General features: G+C 47.1%; 2 protein-coding genes across 5 annotated transcripts in view; both read right to left on the bottom strand.

Moving 5' to 3' along the window:
• Positions 1-2,424, bottom strand: part of pgrmc2 (progesterone receptor membrane component 2) — a 3,894-nt gene extending 1,470 nt beyond the window's left edge. Inside the window, exons 1-2 of the mRNA XM_068599764.1 lie at positions 2,047-2,424; positions 184-339 (exon numbers count right to left, since the gene is read on the bottom strand). Coding sequence (XP_068455865.1) covers positions 184-339; positions 2,047-2,401 — 511 coding nt within the window. The 5' untranslated portion in view covers positions 2,402-2,424. The remainder of the gene's footprint in view (positions 1-183; positions 340-2,046) is intronic.
• Positions 2,425-3,609: 1,185 nt separating this feature from the next.
• larp1b (La ribonucleoprotein 1B) overlaps positions 3,610-17,500 on the bottom strand; it is an 18,023-nt gene continuing 4,132 nt past the window's right edge. The window contains exons 3-19 of one of the 4 annotated variants that reach the window (XM_068600581.1): positions 17,395-17,451; positions 16,014-16,227; positions 15,583-15,735; positions 15,034-15,150; positions 14,520-14,694; positions 12,789-12,933; positions 12,172-12,421; positions 11,840-11,991; positions 11,284-11,655; positions 9,632-9,746; positions 9,379-9,548; positions 9,111-9,217; positions 8,386-8,546; positions 8,154-8,298; positions 6,425-6,534; positions 5,215-5,342; positions 3,610-5,091 (exon numbers count right to left, since the gene is read on the bottom strand). In XM_068600581.1, the coding sequence (XP_068456682.1) occupies positions 4,603-5,091; positions 5,215-5,342; positions 6,425-6,534; positions 8,154-8,298; positions 8,386-8,546; positions 9,111-9,217; positions 9,379-9,548; positions 9,632-9,746; positions 11,284-11,655; positions 11,840-11,991; positions 12,172-12,421; positions 12,789-12,933; positions 14,520-14,694; positions 15,034-15,150; positions 15,583-15,735; positions 16,014-16,227; positions 17,395-17,451 (3,060 nt within the window). In that variant the 3' untranslated portion in view covers positions 3,610-4,602. The remainder of the gene's footprint in view (positions 5,092-5,214; positions 5,343-6,424; positions 6,535-8,153; positions 8,299-8,385; positions 8,547-9,110; positions 9,218-9,378; positions 9,549-9,631; positions 9,747-11,283; positions 11,656-11,839; positions 11,992-12,171; positions 12,422-12,788; positions 12,934-14,519; positions 14,695-15,033; positions 15,151-15,582; positions 15,736-16,013; positions 16,228-17,394; positions 17,452-17,500) is intronic. The other 3 variants (XM_068600582.1, XM_068600585.1, XM_068600584.1) reach the window with 3 other exon arrangements.

The raw sequence follows: 17,500 nt of genomic DNA, 5'->3' as shown, positions 1-17,500 counted from the left end.
TCAATTAAAATAAAACAAATAAAAAAGATACAAAGATGCTCGAGATCAAAGCAGAACAATGCCTCAAGCAACATTTTAAAAAGGGGCGGAGCCTCCTACCCATGAACTACATCTCCATTAAAAAGGGGCGGAGCCTCCTACCCATGAACTGCATCTCCATTAAAAAGGGGCGGAGCCTCCTACCCATGAACTGCATCTCCCACTCCCGGACGCTCTCCATCTGCACGGCGTTGAGGTCCGACAGGTCGTCGTACTCGTCCCGCAGGGCGTCCCGCTCCAGGCAGAAGGTGGCGAGGCCTCTGGAAGCATCCCGGCCCGCGAAGATGCCGTAAGGACCGTCTGAGGAGAAACACACGGGTCAGCGCCTCCTTCAGGAAGTCACAGGACATATCACACGTCACAGGATTAAAAAACTCACCTTTACGCTAAATAAACACATCAAGAACAGGAAAATATGAGAAATGGTTGCTATCATTAATTCCCTTTTCCCCAGGAAGTGATCAACAGATCATACTTCTGGTCACATGACATCTAGTGGACTTCTGTCCATCCTGACAGAGGACCCTCTGTGTCTCTCTTGAGCTTTATGCCCTTTTTCTCGCCTGAAGGAGTCTTTAGGGCAGTTGTTCCTGCTCTGATGTGAGGGTCAGAGGTCATGGAGGTCGCATATGAACAGATGGTAAAACCCTCTGAGGAGAGTTTAGGACTTTGGATTTATTGTGAAATTGAATTAACTTCTACAAATACATTTAACTTCTTTAAAACAGTGTTTCAACAAACGCCCAGAGCCTCAGGGAGGTTTAAACACATCATCATCATCATCAGAGCAGCATGTGAGGCCCTGCAGGCCTTCATCTTGTATTTGTGCAACAGAAGAAGAAACGAGCTCCAGTTGAAAGACGACTTATCGCCTCAGAGATTAGACAAACATTTAGCAGATAACGCTGAGCGCTGGAGGAACGGCAGGAACACACGGACGCAGCCAGAGAGAGAGAACACAGACACAGATGGATAGATATAGATATAGATGGGTAGATATAGAGATATAGAGATAGATAGAGAGATAGATAGATAGATAGAGAGATATAAACACATATACATAAGCGATCAAACCAAAACAAAGTGAGTCACTTCGTCCCGTCAGCTGACTGAAGACACAACACAACACACCCTCCTGCCTGAAGTCCAGCAGATCAACAGATAACCAGATCAACCAGACGGCGTGGCCCCGGGCGACCTGCCTGCACCGCCTGCACCGCCTGCACCGCCCACCGGCTGCTGGAGTCTGATGGCAGACGCTCACTGCTGGGAATGTTGCATGAATAATTATAGTTTATTGCAGAGTTCAGGGGCCGGTGCTGCAGCTCAGGGGACATCAGTAAATATGAATATATATATATATATATATATATATATATATATATATATATATATATATATATATATATATATATGTGTGCTTTATGTAAGTATTGTAAATATGAACATAGGTGCTCTGTGTAAGTAAATATGAACATATGTGCTTTGAGTAAGTAAATATGAACACATTTGTGCTTTGTGTCAGTGAATATGAACATATATGTGCTCTGTGAGTAATTATGAATATATTTGCTCTTCAGGAGCTCATCAGTCCTCTGAGCAGCAGAACAACATCATGGATGTTCTGCAGACATCAGCTCGCATCAGGATGTGTTTCTTAATTACGGTGCAGGAGTTGTCCACGTTCACGTGCACGCTGAGTAAACAAGCAGCGGGCTGCAGACAGCACGGACACGCGTACGTGCACGGCCAGCGGGCTCACACGCGTGCACGTTTAGGTGTAAAACCTCCAGGTTTAAGTTTTTAAAAAAAAGTTGTCCAGCGTCCTCCCAAAGCCCCTCAGCCGTGCTAGTTAGCTCCCGGCTAGCTATTCCATACATCAGCACAGCCTATGCTAGGCTAAGCTAAGCTCCAGTGTTTTTGTCCAGGACCGACTCGCACCAACCAGGACGCGTCCTCCGCCTCCACCCGGCTCTCGGAGCTCCAGCAGCGGACCTTTTCACTCACCTTTCCCGTAGAACTTTTTCCCGCTGGTGACGTCGAACACCTTCATGTTGACGGCCATGAGGATGCGCGGGTTCCGCAGCCCGTCGTAGTCCCGCAGCTGCGGCAGCGAGAAGTCCCGTCTCCTCATCTTGGGCAGCGCCGAGGCCTCGTCGCCTTGGGCCGCGGCGGCCGCGAGCCGCGCGCCCCACCGCCGGTACGCCGCCACGCAGGCCGCTGCCAGCAGCAGCAGGAGCCCGGCGTTCAGCAGCACCGCGCCGAGGCCGAGCCCGTCCGACTCGTCCGCCGGGCCCGGGACCCCGAGGCCGCCGCCGCTCGCGTCCACTGGTCCGCTCGCGCTGTCTCCATCGTCCGCCATGCTGCACTCCGGTTTAGCGCGCGCCTCACCCGCCCCTGGGCCCGATGCTGCGTTCAGGGGCCGTGCGGGGAAAAAGAGAAAGCGGAGCCACCGGTTGAGCGAGTCGCGTGCGTCGTGTTGTTGTTCAGTTTTTTTTTATTTCGACTGAGTGTCTGAAAGGTAAAATGTCGCCTCGTTCCCAGAAGTCAAAGCGACATTTGACTCGTCACCAAGAGTCCAAAGAGTCCATCAAGAATACATTGTTTTTTAATCAAAATGTTCATTTACATTTTCAATTATAAACTGTGAACGTCTATTTACACCACTGTGATGCCAACATAAACATCTTATAAGTGATAATTATGAGTTATTATCTCATAATTGTGACTTACTAGCTCATAAATACAACTTATCATCTCATAAGTATTAGTTTTTAATGTCATAAATATGACTTCTCATAATTATGACTTAATGAATCGTGTGTCTTTAAACCTCTTCATCTTAGTTTGCTCTTTAACAAATCCAAACTAAACGTGAATTAAAACTTTTACATCAGACCGGCCTTTCTGATTTAAAAAAACTTTAATTATTTAATTTCAGTATCAAAGTATTGAACTTTTAGTGGTTACACGTGTTTTCGCACTAAGATTAAAATAAATAAGAAACAACTGACCGAACTATAAAATATTAAAACCACTAAAATGACAAAGCAGCAGCCGAAGTTAATATGTACGAGCGCACGTGAAGGCAACACAACACACGCCTTCCACGTTCTAGTTTGAGACGCGGTGGTTTTTGTCCCTCCTGGGTTCCTGTAGCGGGACAAACAGTCACCAACTTGTGATGCGAATATAATTACACGGTTGTTGAAGTACTTGGTGTTCTTTGACGTCTATAAATAGATCCTGAGAGTTTTCCCGTTTTCTTAAAGACTTTTAAAGCCAAAATATGAACATGAATACAATAAAGATAACTTCTTCAACCTGAATGGAACTCATATCAGCGGTTATCTTGGTTTTTATTCTGCTGCCTTTCATTATCAGACTGATATTTACTCACGTTAAGTCAACACCTCTTGTTTACTCTGTTGGAGCGAAACAAATCCTACTTATGATTTACAGTCTTCAGATGAGACGTTTCTGTGTGTGTATATATAAACATAAATATAGTGTAACATAAACGTCCCTCTGTAAACAGCAGGAATGTGAGAACAGAGACTCGGACACCAGTTCATACAATCAACTGATATTTTATGTGTTTTTGCATTTTACAATTCATACCGTGGCATTAACATGCATTGCATTATCCTAAAAACACTCAAACCACACTACCAATAAAACAATCAATTCTTAAAATCAGGAAAAAGAATAAATGAATAGCAAATTATTTTTTATAGTATTTACATTTTTTTTTCTTCTTTAAAATTCAACTCTTAAAAAAAAAAAGAGAGAAAGAAAACCCCTTAAGTCCACGGATCGAGTAAAGTTAATGATTAAGAGCACAAAGCCTCAGACGTAAACGAGTTAAAGCTGAATTATACGGTCGCCTCCAGACGCTTCACACCCAGCACAAACATTCCAGATCAAGTCAAAAGAAAAACCAGAAAAAACAATAAATTATACGAGCTCTGGGCGTAAAAACGGGACTCAGAATAAACTTTCCCGTGTTAAAAATTTGTTGGCGAAGAGGAAGGGAAGGGTCCGTCCTTCAGAGATCTATGATGCAGCGTCAACTTGATTGTCATGAGAGAGAAAAACAAGAAGATATTTATGTCTCAAGAGGAAAAACAACAACCTGCAGGGGGCGTCGCTTTAAAAACGCGTTCAAAAGGCCAAACGACGACGACTCGGGAAGACAAAGGAAGCTTGTGATGTTGGACCTCGTCGTCGTCACTCGTTCTTTAAGGCACTCGAGGCGCTCGAGCGGCCGGCGGCGTGAAGAACCGGCGGCTCGGCGCAGAGTTTTGGCATCTGAGAGAATGAAAGAAAAGGCAAAAATGCAGCAACGCATCCTTGTGGTTTGTGTTTGTTGTGAGCGTGAGACGAGCCGCCGGCCGCCGCGAATGAAAAGCAGATAAAGAACTAAAAGACAATCGGACCGAGTCGCCGCTCCAACGGTTTGCACCGCTGGAGGCAGAGCGCTGATCTCAGAGCTGCAGCAGCCGCCGCCGCCTCGCCGTGTCTTCCATCCAAACCCTCGCTGAGACAGGAAGGGGAGGGGCTTCATTTACTGGGTGCAACGCTTTCCTTCTTCGCGGGCTCGGCCTTCTTCCCCTTGGCGACGACTGAGGTTTTCTGGGCGTCGTCTTTGGGCGTGGCCTTAGCTGTTTTCTGGGCGTCGCCTTTGGGCGTGGCCTTAGCTGTTTTCTGGGCGTCGTCTTTGGGCGTGGCCTTAGCTGTTTTCTGGGCGTCGTCTTTGGGCGTGGCCTTAGCTGTTTTCTGGGCGTCGCCTTTGGGCGTGGCCTTAGCTGTTTTCTGGGCGTCGTCTTTGGGCGTGGCCTGAGTGGCAGTGGTTTTCTGGGCGTCGTCTTTGGGCGTGGCCTGAACAGCCGTGGTTTTCTGGGCGTCGTCTTTGGGCGTGGCCTGAGCGGAGGCTTTGGAGACGGGCGTGGGCTTCGAGGTAGTGTTGGAGGGATGTCGGCGGCGCCGCCCCTCGTCCCCGGCCGAGGTCGAGGGGCATCTCCTCCGGCCGCCCTCCTCGCCCATCGGCGGCTGTGGACACAAACAAAAAGGTCAGAGGTTCAAGACTCGAAGACGACGACTAAGTGAACATCTCTACAGGACCATGAGGTACTAAGTGAACATCAGAGTTATGTGCTGGATGAGGAGCCTCACCACCACCCTGAAGTCCTCCAGGTTCTTGAACTTGGAGAGGTGCTCCTGCAGCTGGGGCTCGATGGGCTGCTTCTTCATCTTTGAGTACTTCAAGAAGGCCCAGAACTTCTCCAGTCCGTACAGCTGACCTGCAGAGGACAAGACGCACAGCACGCGGTCAGAGCGCGAGGCTACAGGCTACAGGGCGCGAGGCTACAGGCTACAGGGCGCGAGGCTACAGGCTACAGGGCGCGAGGCTACAGGCTACAGGGCGCGAGGCTACAGGCTACAGGGCTACAGGCTACAGGGCGCGAGGCTACAGGCTACAGGGCGTGAGGCTACAGGCTACAGGGCGCGAGGCTACAGGCTACAGGGCGCGAGGCTACAGGCTACAGGGCGCGAGGCTACAGGCTACAGGGCGCGAGGCTACAGGCTACATGCTACAGGGCATGAGTCTACAGGCTACATGCTACAGGGCATGAGTCTACAGGCTACAGGGCGCGAGGCTACAGGCTACAGGGCGCGAGGCTACAGGCTACAGGGCGTGAGGCTACAGGCTACATGCTACAGGGCGCGAGGCTACAGGCTACAGGGCGCGAGGCTACAGGCTACAGGGCGTGAGGCTACAGGCTACATGCTACAGGGCATGTGTCTACAGGCTACAGGGCGCGAGGCTACAGGCTACTAGGCTACAAGTGAGAGGCTACATGCTACAGGGCTGCTGGAGTCTCTGTTCCGCGTCAGGAGGCGTCTTTAATCTCAGAGTGAAGCTCTAAGTCGGGTCAAGCAGGTTTAGGCGGATTGTGAGGTTTTAACGCTCTGAGCTTGTGATTACGCTAAAAAGACTTCAGTGTCGTCTGAGAAGCATTTTCATAGTTCAGAGCTCAGATTCCTTCTAGGTCTGATTTAAAGTATGAATAAATATTGACTTTATAAACATGAGAAACAGTTATTGACTAATTTATAAATATGATTAATCATCTGATTGTACACTAGTTAGATAGAGAAATATAGTTTTTATTCCTGAACATTTCATTCTTTTTGGGAGGAAAAAGTTTACAAATAAGAAATTAAGTTTTGATGGCGTTAAACAACACGATGGATCCTTTACATGTTGATTCATATCATATTTCACACAGCACGTATTCGTAAACAAACAAACGTGCATGTTTCTGCTCTGTAACGACGACCCGTCGTTTTATTCTGAAAATCCGGGTTGTGGCGCTCTCACCTCGCTCAAAGTCCTGCAGCGTCTCCTCCTGGAAGTCCTTGAACAGATCGGACCGGAACCTCTTCTCCAGCCCGTAGCTGTAGTACCTGAAGAGGCACTCCAGCCCGTACCTGCAGAGGGAACACGGGTCAACAAGGCCTCCACACCTGGACCAGCAACTAGACCAGCACCTGGACCAACAACTAGACCAGCACCAGGACCAGCACCAGGACCAGCACCAGGACCAGCAACTAGACCAGCAACTAGACCAGCAACTAGACCAGCACCAGGACCAGCACCTGGACCAACAACTAGACCAACAACTAGACCAACAACTAGACCAACAACTAGACCAATACCCGGAGCAGCACCCGGAGCAGCACCAGGACCAAGACCAGCACCTGGACCAGCACCTGGACCAGCACCAGGACCTCACGAGAAGACAGGAAGCAGCGTTCTGACGCGTTCTGACACCAGAGCTAATGACGTTAAACCGACCAAACATCAAGTCAACGCAGACTTCAGACTCTGACCACTGGACTTACAGAACTTTCACCAAATGTCCATAACTTCTCAGCAAACTTCCATAATCTTTCAGGACTTTCTACTAATTTTCCATAATCTTTCATCAAACTTCCATGACTTTTCATCAAATGTCCTTGAGCAAACATTGTATGAAATCTGAATGAATACATGAATATAACACATTTACACAACTTTGAGGGTTCATCTTGTTTTTCAAGGACTTCTCCAGGCCTTGAAATGATACGTAGAAACTTCCATGCCCGTAACAACCCCGCTGCATCTTTCTACAAACATCATGAACGTCGGTTTATTTTCTGCAACTTCTTGGTGGAGGAAACCAGCGCGCTGACTTCCTGCTGCTCTCGGGTGAAGGTGTGCGGTTACAGGAACACACCTGAGCCTCCACCTGTCCCACGGACCTTTAACGGCTTCCAGGAACCGGACGCACCGGTTCAGAACAGCTGCCGGGCGGCCCGGCTGCGGTGGGAGGTTCAGAGCGTGAGAGCGGCAGGAATGTGGGTTTGGCAGAAGGTTCAAACATAAAAATAAAACGCTTCAGGCAGAAACAGAACCACCTGACCTTTGAGAGCGCAGCGCCTCATTCCTGCCACTAGGGGAGCCCATGAAATGACATTAACAGGGTAAACGGGGCGGATCCTCGCGTCGACGAATGTTAGGAGGTAAAGAAATTATATATATATATATATATATATATATATATATATATATATATATATATATATATATATATATATATATGTGTGTGTATATATATATATATATATATATATATATATATATATATATATATATATATATATATATATATATATATGTGTGTGTATATATATATATATATATATATATATATATATATATATATATATATATGTGTGTGTATATATATATATATATATATATATATATATATATATATATATATATATATATATATATATATATATATGTGTGTGTATATATATATATATATATATATATATATATATATATATATATATATATATATATATATATATATATATATATATATATATATATATACACACACACACACACATATGATGTGTCAGCAGTGGGACATAAACCTGCTGCTTATGCTCGTCACGCTTCGCGCTCGTCACGCTTCGCGCTCGTCACGCTTCAGGCTCGTCACGCTTCAGGCTCGTCACGCTTCAGGCTCGTCACGCTGCTGGCGGCGGCTCACCTGTAGCCCTCCCTGGCGTCCTCCAGCGCCCGCAGCTTGAACTCCTCGTACATCTTGCGGTTGAAGTTGTCCCTCAGGAAGAAGGACCAGAACCTGAACAGCGTGTTCATCTCCTGCGACTGGCCGACGCCCTGCCGCTTCCTCTCTGGGGGGAAGAGCACAGCCTGGTCAGCGGCGCGCCGAGCGACCGGGGGCACCTGAACGCGTCTCTAAGCCCCGCCCCCTCCCGTACCGTTGAGGCAGCGCCGCAGGTACTTGTGGTACCCCTGCTGGGTGAACCCGTTGTCCCGCAGCAGCTCGTGGGACGGGTGCCAGAACTTGGGCAGCGAGTGAGGGGTGCAGCCGTAACTCCCCGCCAGCGGGGCGCCGTCTGAGGGGGACGCGCCGGAGCTGCTGCAACGACCAAGGATCAGTCATCAGTGATCAGTGATCAATCATGAGTGATCAATGATCAGTGATCAATCATTAGTTATCAATCATCAGTTACTGGTTCATCCCTTTAAAATGGATCCACTCCCATGAAGGCCTCTGGTATTTACTGCATATTAATTATTACTCACATACACGAAATAATCAGAACTAAACGTTCCAAATATTTACAGGTTTTTATATTTGAACATTTGCTCTTCACTCGTAAACATAACAAAAAATATAAGTTAGGTTTTTGGGCTGTAAGTAAAATATAAATATACAAAATGGTTTTATAATATATATATATATATATATATATATATATATATATATATATATATATATATATATATTTTTTTTTTTCTTTTCTTTTTTGGGGGGGTTTTAGGCTGCAAGCAAAATAAAAAATAGAGAATTATACCTTTTCCCCAAAATAAAATAATGATTATTTATTCGTTTACTGTAACTATGTTGTTAAAGTTTATAATGAGTGTAAAAACAAGATGGCGGTTTGATCTGAGAGGAGTAAAAGCGTCTCAGTGGGACCTGATGGAGGAGGACCGGGCCCGGTGCTCACGGGAGTCCATCACCCAGCCGATGTGAGCCTCCTGGGGGGGGTTGGAACTGTGCCGGGTCTTCTTCTTCCTGGGGGTCTGCGGCAGGAAACAACAACAACAACAACAACCACCTTACTTACAAACAGCAGTTATACATTTAAAAAGAGTCACGAGCAGCTCTCATGTTGAGGGGCTTCTGGCGCCCCCTGTGGACTAAAGGGGTAGTGACCACAGAGGACCAGGTGGAGGCTCCTCACCTGTCCGTCGATGGTGCCGCTCTCCTTCATGACGGGGTAGAAGCGGGGCGTCTTGTTGGGGTCTTGGCGTCCGGGGGTCCGGGGCGTGTGGGGCGTTCGGGGCTCGTGAGCGACCGGAGACTCCGGGACCGTCGCCGGCAGCGAGCGGGACAAGTCGGCCCCGCCCTCCACTGGAGGAGGTGATGAAGATGATGATGAGGATGATTATTTTTGTAACGTCACAGACAGGAAGCGCGTGTGAAACACAACCCACCTGGCGTGAGAAGAGGCGGGACTTCCTGCTGGGGGTCGACGGGCGCTCTGGGGGTCAGCGTGTGGAACTCATCCTGACTGATGACGTTCAGCTTCTTGAAGTTGTCCACTTCCTGCTGAGGACACCATGACGGTAAACAACAACAACAACAACAACACATTGCAGACAGACAATTATTTATGTTACGTTTACATTAACAAGCGTTCAGTAATGTATTAATATCATTTAATTACATTTAATAAAGTTCTCCCTAAAGGTTTAATGAAAATATTCTTTATTCCTGTTAAGTGGTGAAAAATAAAAATATAATGTGTCAAGCTGATATTATAAACATTCATGTTATATGGAACTGTCTTTACATGTATTTCATGATGCAGGTCAAATTCGTTTCCCTGAATTGTTTAAAACATTTATTTCTTTGGTTTTATAGGAAAGTTGTTGATTTTCTTAAATTAAATTGACTTAGTTTTAATTTTTCTATACTTTCTCTTGGTTTGAGGGAATACGTTTAATGACTTCTTGCCTCTCGATAAATATACATAAAATATATTATTATTATTTATTAAACGTCAATTATCTGGACTACATGCAAATAAAATGAATAGACTAAGACGTAAGCTGCTGGTTGAATATGATCGTCATAACTCACTGACAGCTCGTGTGACACGCAGCAGATGTGCAGCGCACTTTGAGCTTCACGCGAAATGAATACAAGTGACCTTCGTGTGTGTGTGTGTGTGTGTGTGTGTGTGTGTGTGTTCAGGCGTGACATTTCCCACATGTGGCGACATCAACGACCTTTGAGCTCAAACTTCAACAATCCCAAAAATAAAACTAACTTATTTCCTCCCTGCCTGTCAGCAGTTTATGGTTTTATATTATTATATTAATATATTTACTCAAGTCAGTTTCTAAGCACCTGCCAGAGCAACACCTCCTGTCCTAGAGTACGACAGCGTCTGAGCCCCACACAGACGTCCACGTCGCTCCAACTCAGATTACGCAACGCTGCATAACGTTGCGTAACATGCAGACGTGTTTCTGCAGCTGTGCGACACGCGTGTGCTCGACCGATAGAGCGATTCTGTCTGCACACGGGTCCAACCGCTCAAACCTCACCAAAGTCAACCTGGCTGCTCTACGCCTAAATCACTCACCTGGCTGCTCTAGACCTATGATAGTCGTTTATTAGTCCCTAAATGGCTCACCTGGCTGCTCTACGCCTCTCACCTGGCTGCTCTAGACCTAAATGGCTCACCTGGCTGCTCTAGACCTAAATGGCTCACCTGGCTGCTCTAGACCTAAATGGCTCACCTGGCTGCTCTACGCCTCTCACCTGGCTGCTCTACGCCTCTCACCTGGCTGCTCTAGACCTAAATGGCTCACCTGGCTGCTCTACGCCTCTCACCTGGCTGCTCTACGCCTCTCACCTGGCTGCTCTACGCCTCTCACCTGGCTGCTCTAGACCTAAATGGCTCACCTGGCTGCTCTAGACCTAAATGGCTCACCTGGCTGCTCTACGCCTCTCACCTGGCTGCTCTACGCCTCTCACCTGGCTGCTCTACGCCTCTCACCTGGCTGCTCTACACCTAAATGGCTCACCTGGCTGCTCTACGCCTCTCACCTGGCTGCTCTACACCTAAATGGCTCACCTGGCCGCTCACCTTGATGCTCTCGGCAGGCTCCTCCCCCTTCCACAGGTCCTGCTCGTAGTAGAACAGCCCGTCGTTGATGGCCTTGGCGATGTCGGTGGTGAGCTTGGCTCTGGACTCGTGGTTCCCGGTCCGGTCGCCTCCGGGATGCTTCCTCAGGTGAGGCGGCGTCTGCGTGACGATGAGGATCTTGTTGACGTCCTGGTCGTCCAGCTCGTAGTCCGAGTCGCCGTCGTCCGACCAATCGGTGAACTTGTTCTTCCTGGGCGCCATCTGCTCCATCTCCTCGTCGAACAGGAAGTCCAGCTCCTCCTGGTCAGGAACGGCCTGGCGAGGAGGCCGGAGGCCGTCTGGAGAGGCATCGGCCCGCTCCTGGAGGACGGCGAGGGACACGGCGGTTAGCGAGGGAGACAATAGTTAGCGAGGGAGACAATAGTTAGCGAGGGAGACAATAGTTAGCGAGGGAGACAATAGTTAGCGAGGGAGACAATAGTTAGCGAGGGAGACAATAGTTAGCGAGGGAGACAATAGTTAGCGAGGGACGATGACGCGGTACCTTTCCGGGGGGCTGCCGGTGGCGTTTCTCCACCTGGATCCAGGCGTCGGGGTCGGGTGGGGGGGCGTCTTTGGCTGGAACAGAGTCCTCGGGTTCAGAGACCCGGAGCTCTTCATCGGCCTCAGGAGGAGTCTTCTTCACAGGTGAGGAAGCTGAGGAGGGAGGGGTCAAGTCCCACAATTAAATACACATATAAATAATATATATATATATATATAAAATCACTATGAGTCAGGATAAACGTCAGTGTGTGTTGAGGCTCATTGACTGGAGGACCAACAGACACCACACTTCTTCTTCTGTGGTTTCTGATGAAAGAAGAAGACACTGACCGGAGGTCGTGGAGCTGAGGCTCTGCCGGGGAACGAACTCGGGGCAGTTGATGAGCTGGGAGAAGTCGGTGCGGGGGGAACCTACGCCGGGGGAACCCAGGCCAGGAGAACCCACACTGGTGGAACCCACACTGGTGGAACCCGGGCCTGGAGGACCCACGCCGGCTCCGGGGATGGGCCAGCGCTCCGGGTCGATCTTGCAGCGCACCTTGCCGTCCACCAGCTCCACCTCCTGGCTGCTCTTCAGCGCCTGAGGAGAGTTCATCCATTAGAGCCTCTAAACCTTCAGAGGGAAACTGTCACTCACCAACCGTCATCTAAAACATCACGTGATGATGTCATCATGCCATGATGACATCATCACACACTGACATGAGTCCTCACGGTTCTTTTACAGCGATTTAACTTTTGCAAACTGGGATTAAAACTTCGATTAAAAAGGCAAATGAGAGCAGCGTCCGTCAGGGGCGTGGCTTCTTTGAAAGGACACGGCGGCTCCGCCCCCAGCAGGGCGGCTCCGCCCCCAGCAGGGCGGCTCCGCCCCCAGCAGGGCGGGTCCGCCCCCAGCAGGGCGGCTCCGCCCCCAGCTCTGACGTCGATGATGAAGTTCCACGTACCTCCACGATGACGCCGACGTCCGTCGTGAGCGCCTGAACTCTGTGGAAGCCGGCGATGAGCGACACGGGGAGGAAACCCTGAGCGTCCATCTTCCTCCTCAGGAAGAAGTCCCGCTCCAGGTTGTGGAGGCTGAAGTAGTACTCACTGGGGAGGAAGAGGAGGAGGAGGAGAGGGCGTTAGAAAGCTTGTGATTCCAGTGGTCAGTGAACGCACCACTCAATGCTTTGCTACTCGAATATTGTCCAGTTTAAAAGTTAAAATCTTCCTTTTGTGAAATATTAGAGTATTATTTAACAATAAATAAAAGTAAAATATAATCAAATGGCAATAAAATAATTTAACAATATCAAATCAGGAAGTTTCTCATCTGAAAATCCGTGAAGATAGAAGGATAGATAGATTCATAGATAGATAGATAGATTTATAGATAGATTCATAGATAAATAGATTCATAGATAGATAGATTTATAGATAGATTCATAGATAGAATGAAGTGAAGTCTGAACAACATCGTTTCTCAGGTTTGTTCTAAATGTTCTCTGAGACGAAATAAACGAGGAGACGATGTGACGGAGAGGAAGACAGCGAGGAAGAGCTCAGTGCACGCACACACACACACACACACACACACACACACACACACTTAAAGACCCCCCCAGGCTGTGTGTGTTTCAGGCAGTGAGTCTGGCTGAGTGAGCAGCCTGAATAACGTTGAAGGAGACGAGAAGAGACAACAATGTCCCCCTTTCCCTCCTCTTCCTCTTCTCCCTTTCCCTCCTCTTCCTCTTCTCCCTTTCCCTCCTCTTCCTCTTCTCCCTTTCCCTCCCCCCCACCTCATGAAAGACTATTTTATTTCCCTCTCATGTGGCTCAGCATAAACTCTCCTCTGACTATATTTAGTGTTAGGAGGCCCCTCCCCCCCTGTGAAGAGGCCCCGCCCCCTGAGGAGCTGTCAGTAAGAGCTGATGGCGCCCCCTGCTGGCGACAGCACGGCGTCTCTAACAGGAATGTTCTGCTTCTGTTGCTATAAAAGGACTAAATGTTTTATTTGTGCACCAGCTCTTCTCTCTGAGAAGTCATTCAGTTTCACCTCATGAGCTGCAGTTTGTTTTGTGTTTTACTGACTGGGCTCTAATCGCTGTGTATTTGTATTCATGAGTGGATTTATTTGTGTATATTAGTGTACATATTGGTGTGTATCTGTGTGTATTGGTGTGTGTTTGTGATGCTCTTTTTGTTGAACTCAAACTCAGTGGGATCATACCAGTGAAACAAAAGATAGGATGGTGCATACTTGGCATGCATACTTTATGTGCATACTTTGTGTGCATACTTGGCGTGCATACTTGGCGTGCATACTTGGCGTGCATACTTGGCGTGCATACTTGGCGTGCATACTTGGCGTGCATACTTGGCGTGCATACTTGGCGTGCATACTTGTGTGTGATTACTTTGTCTACTCTCTCCCTTGTGTGATAAAAGGAGGAATTATTTTTAGTATTAAATGCTCCTTGAAGCCATGAAACATGAGATTGTTTGTGAAAATATTCCCTTTTGTAAAAAACTTCAAAGATGTTTTTCCCCCAAATTGTGTAGCAGTTAAACACACAGCAGCTGGAATGACACACACGTTGTTCCTCTGCAGCTCTGAGAGCGGTTAGCGCCTCAATGGAAGATAAACACAAGGGGTTGCTGTTGCCGGGCGGTTTAGGGACGTCTGCAGCACTCACATCTGCCGCTTGATGTATTCCTTCAGCAGCTTCTCGTCCACAGAGTACATCTGAGCTTTGCTGCCGTCGCCGTAGTAGTACACCGTGTTGTTGCCGCCGAACTCAGCCGGGCCGCGGGCGCAGCCGTCGGTCGAGTCCCGGGCACCCTGGGAAGTCTGGGAGAACTCGTAGCGGCCTGGAGGGAGGGAGGAGGAGGAGGAAGAGGAGGAAGAGGAGCCGGGTTCACACACATTCTGACCAGTGCTTTCCATGACTTCAAACTCATTTTCAATGACTTCAAACCACTTATTTTACTACACTAATAGGATTTTATTATTTTCAATGACTTTTCCAGGCATTGAAATACACTTCCATGACTTTTCCAGGTTTTCCAGGACTGTAAGAAACCTGATAGAAGGATGAAGGAAAAGGTTGAAACCCAAAGATCAAACCTGGAGAGGTTTTCCTCTCAGTCGTCAGCACGACTCGTGTACTTTGTGTACTTGTACTCTGTGTATAAAAACTCGGCCGTTACCTCGCCCTCGCCCTCCTCTGCCGCGGCCGCGACCTTTCCCTCGACCTCGGACTCCTCCGCGGACGCCGTCGCTCCGCACGCCGTCGTCCACGAAGTCACGAGACTCTCGTCTCCAACCTGAGACACGAACACATGAAGGAAGACGTGAGAATATACACACACACAACACATAAATACACATATAAATACACACACACACGCACACACACACACACACATTATAGCTGAGGAAGGAAATATTTCCTCTCTGAAATATTCAGGGAGGAAATATTAACACAAAAACTTCAAGATGAACTTCTCCTGCTCGCATGGACTCGCTGCTCTAAGTTCTCATCTTGTTTCATCGCTGCGTGACGAGCGTCACCACATTTTAAACATTTCCCTCAGAATTTGTGATATTTTTTCAAGGTAATAATCTGATCATAGTAATTAAAATTGGATCAGGAGCTCATGAAATGCAACACTGAACAGAGGGTTTCCCCCTGCGGGTATCGCTCTGTGTGACTGCCTTGCTCCGAGGCTGAAAGGGGCGTGAACAGAACCACTTACTCCTGCTGCCGTCCGGCGCCCGGTGACTACGCAGCGCGTGATTGGGCGACGCGGGGTCGGCCGAGTCGCCGGGCGGCTCCGCGGCGTCCGGATCGCGGCCGGGCGTCTTGTCGTCGCTGTCCATCGGCAGAGAAACCCACTTACGCTTGTTACCTGGCGATGACGCACACCGGAAACACAGCGCGCCAAAAACGTTACAAAAAATAACTTTAAAATGACTTTTAACTGTTTTTTAAAAACGTCGGGAACATTTTTTTGCATCATATTTTAAAAAGGGAGAGCCAATCAGAAGAAGTGCACACACTGAAAGCTCCTCAGAGCCGGTGATGTGATCAATACGCTGATCGACACGCCTCCTCTGCACAGCGCCGCGAGAACAAAGCATTATAAATGTGTTTGACTAGCAGCTGCGTCCTCCGAGCGGTGCTCACCGTCGCCTCCCTTCTTCTTCAGGCTCTTGGCGTCCGGCGCCCCCTTGGCCACGCCCCCGTCTCCTGGCTCCTCCCCCAGCGGGTCGGGCTGCGCCTCCTGGTTCTCCTTGCTCTCAGACTTCCCCTCCGTCCGGTCCCTCGTGGTCGGCGTCTCCTTGTCTCTGCGCGAGGACGCCGGCTTCCTGCCGTTGTTGTTCACCACGTTCTGCTGCTGCTGGAGACAAAGTAGCCATAAAGTAAGTAAAGTATGTAAAGTAAGTAAAATATGTAAAGTAGCCATAACGTAAGTAAAGTATGTAAAATATGTAAAGTAGCCATAAAGTAAGTAAAGTGTGTAAAATATGTAAAGTAGCCATACAGTAAGTCAAGTGTGTAAAGTAAGTAAAATATGTAAAGTAGCCATAAAGTAAGTAAAGTGTGTAAAATATGTAAAGTAGCCATAAAGTAAGTAAAGTGTGTAAAATATGTAAAGTAGCCATAACGTAAGTAAAGTATGAAAAGTAAGTAAAATATATAAAGTAAGTAAAGCAAACAAAATATGTAAGGTAGCCATAACTTAAGTGAAGTGTGTAAAGCAAGTAAAGTAAATAAAATATGTAAAGTAGCCATAAAGTAAGTAAAACATGTAAAGTATAAATAACGTAAGTAAAGTATGTCAAGTAGCCATAAAGTGAGAAAAGTAAAGTAAAGCAAATACAATATGTAAAGTAGCCATAAAGTAAGTAGAGTCAGTAAAGTATGCAAAGTAAGTAGAGTATACCGTAAGTAAGTAAAGTATACATTAAGTAAGTAAAGTATGTGAAGTAAGTAAAGTATACATTAAGTAAGTAAAGTATGTGAAGTAAGTAAAGTATGTGAAGTAAGTAAAGTATGTGAAGTAAGTAAAGTATGTGAAGTAAGTAAAGTATACATTAAGTAAAGTATGTGAAGTAAGTAAAGTATACATTAAGTAAAGTATGTGAAGTAAGTAAAGTATACATTAAGTAAGTAAAGTATACATTAAGTAAGTAAAGTATGTGAAGTAAGTAAAGTATACATTAAGTAAGTAAAGTATACATTAAGTAAGTAAAGTATGTGAAGTAGCCAGATGAAGCGAGTTCACACAGCTGACTGATATTGACTGAAAAAGAAAAGAAATCTTTCTCGTCACGACCTCAAAAAGTGACGACAAAAATATTTGTCTTATTCGTTTTGATTTTTACATGAAATTGTTTCAGTCTAAAGAAAACGTTCTCCAGGTTCTCCAGGTTCTCCAGGACAGGAAGCTGGTCAAACCGGTCAGCGGCTTAAACAATCACACGCGACTAAACAATTGTTTTGTTTTCTTGTGTCATTTTTTACAACTGACCTGGAAAGTTATGAAAGTTAGAGTTGGACGTACCTCTTTGGCCAGCTCACCAGGTGTGGGCCAGTTTGTGATGTCACTGAAGTCACCGGACTAAACGAGGAACAAGAAGAAAGACATGAGACCACATGAAGCCGAACCA

This window comes from Clinocottus analis, unplaced genomic scaffold (genome assembly GCF_023055335.1).
Source record: "Clinocottus analis isolate CAN_PGR_092001 unplaced genomic scaffold, fCliAna1.0.p SCAF_5, whole genome shotgun sequence".
Classification (NCBI taxonomy): Eukaryota; Metazoa; Chordata; class Actinopteri; order Perciformes; family Cottidae; genus Clinocottus; species Clinocottus analis.
Note: the sequence above shows the minus strand (reverse complement) of the source record. Positions and strands in the feature narration are given on the sequence as shown.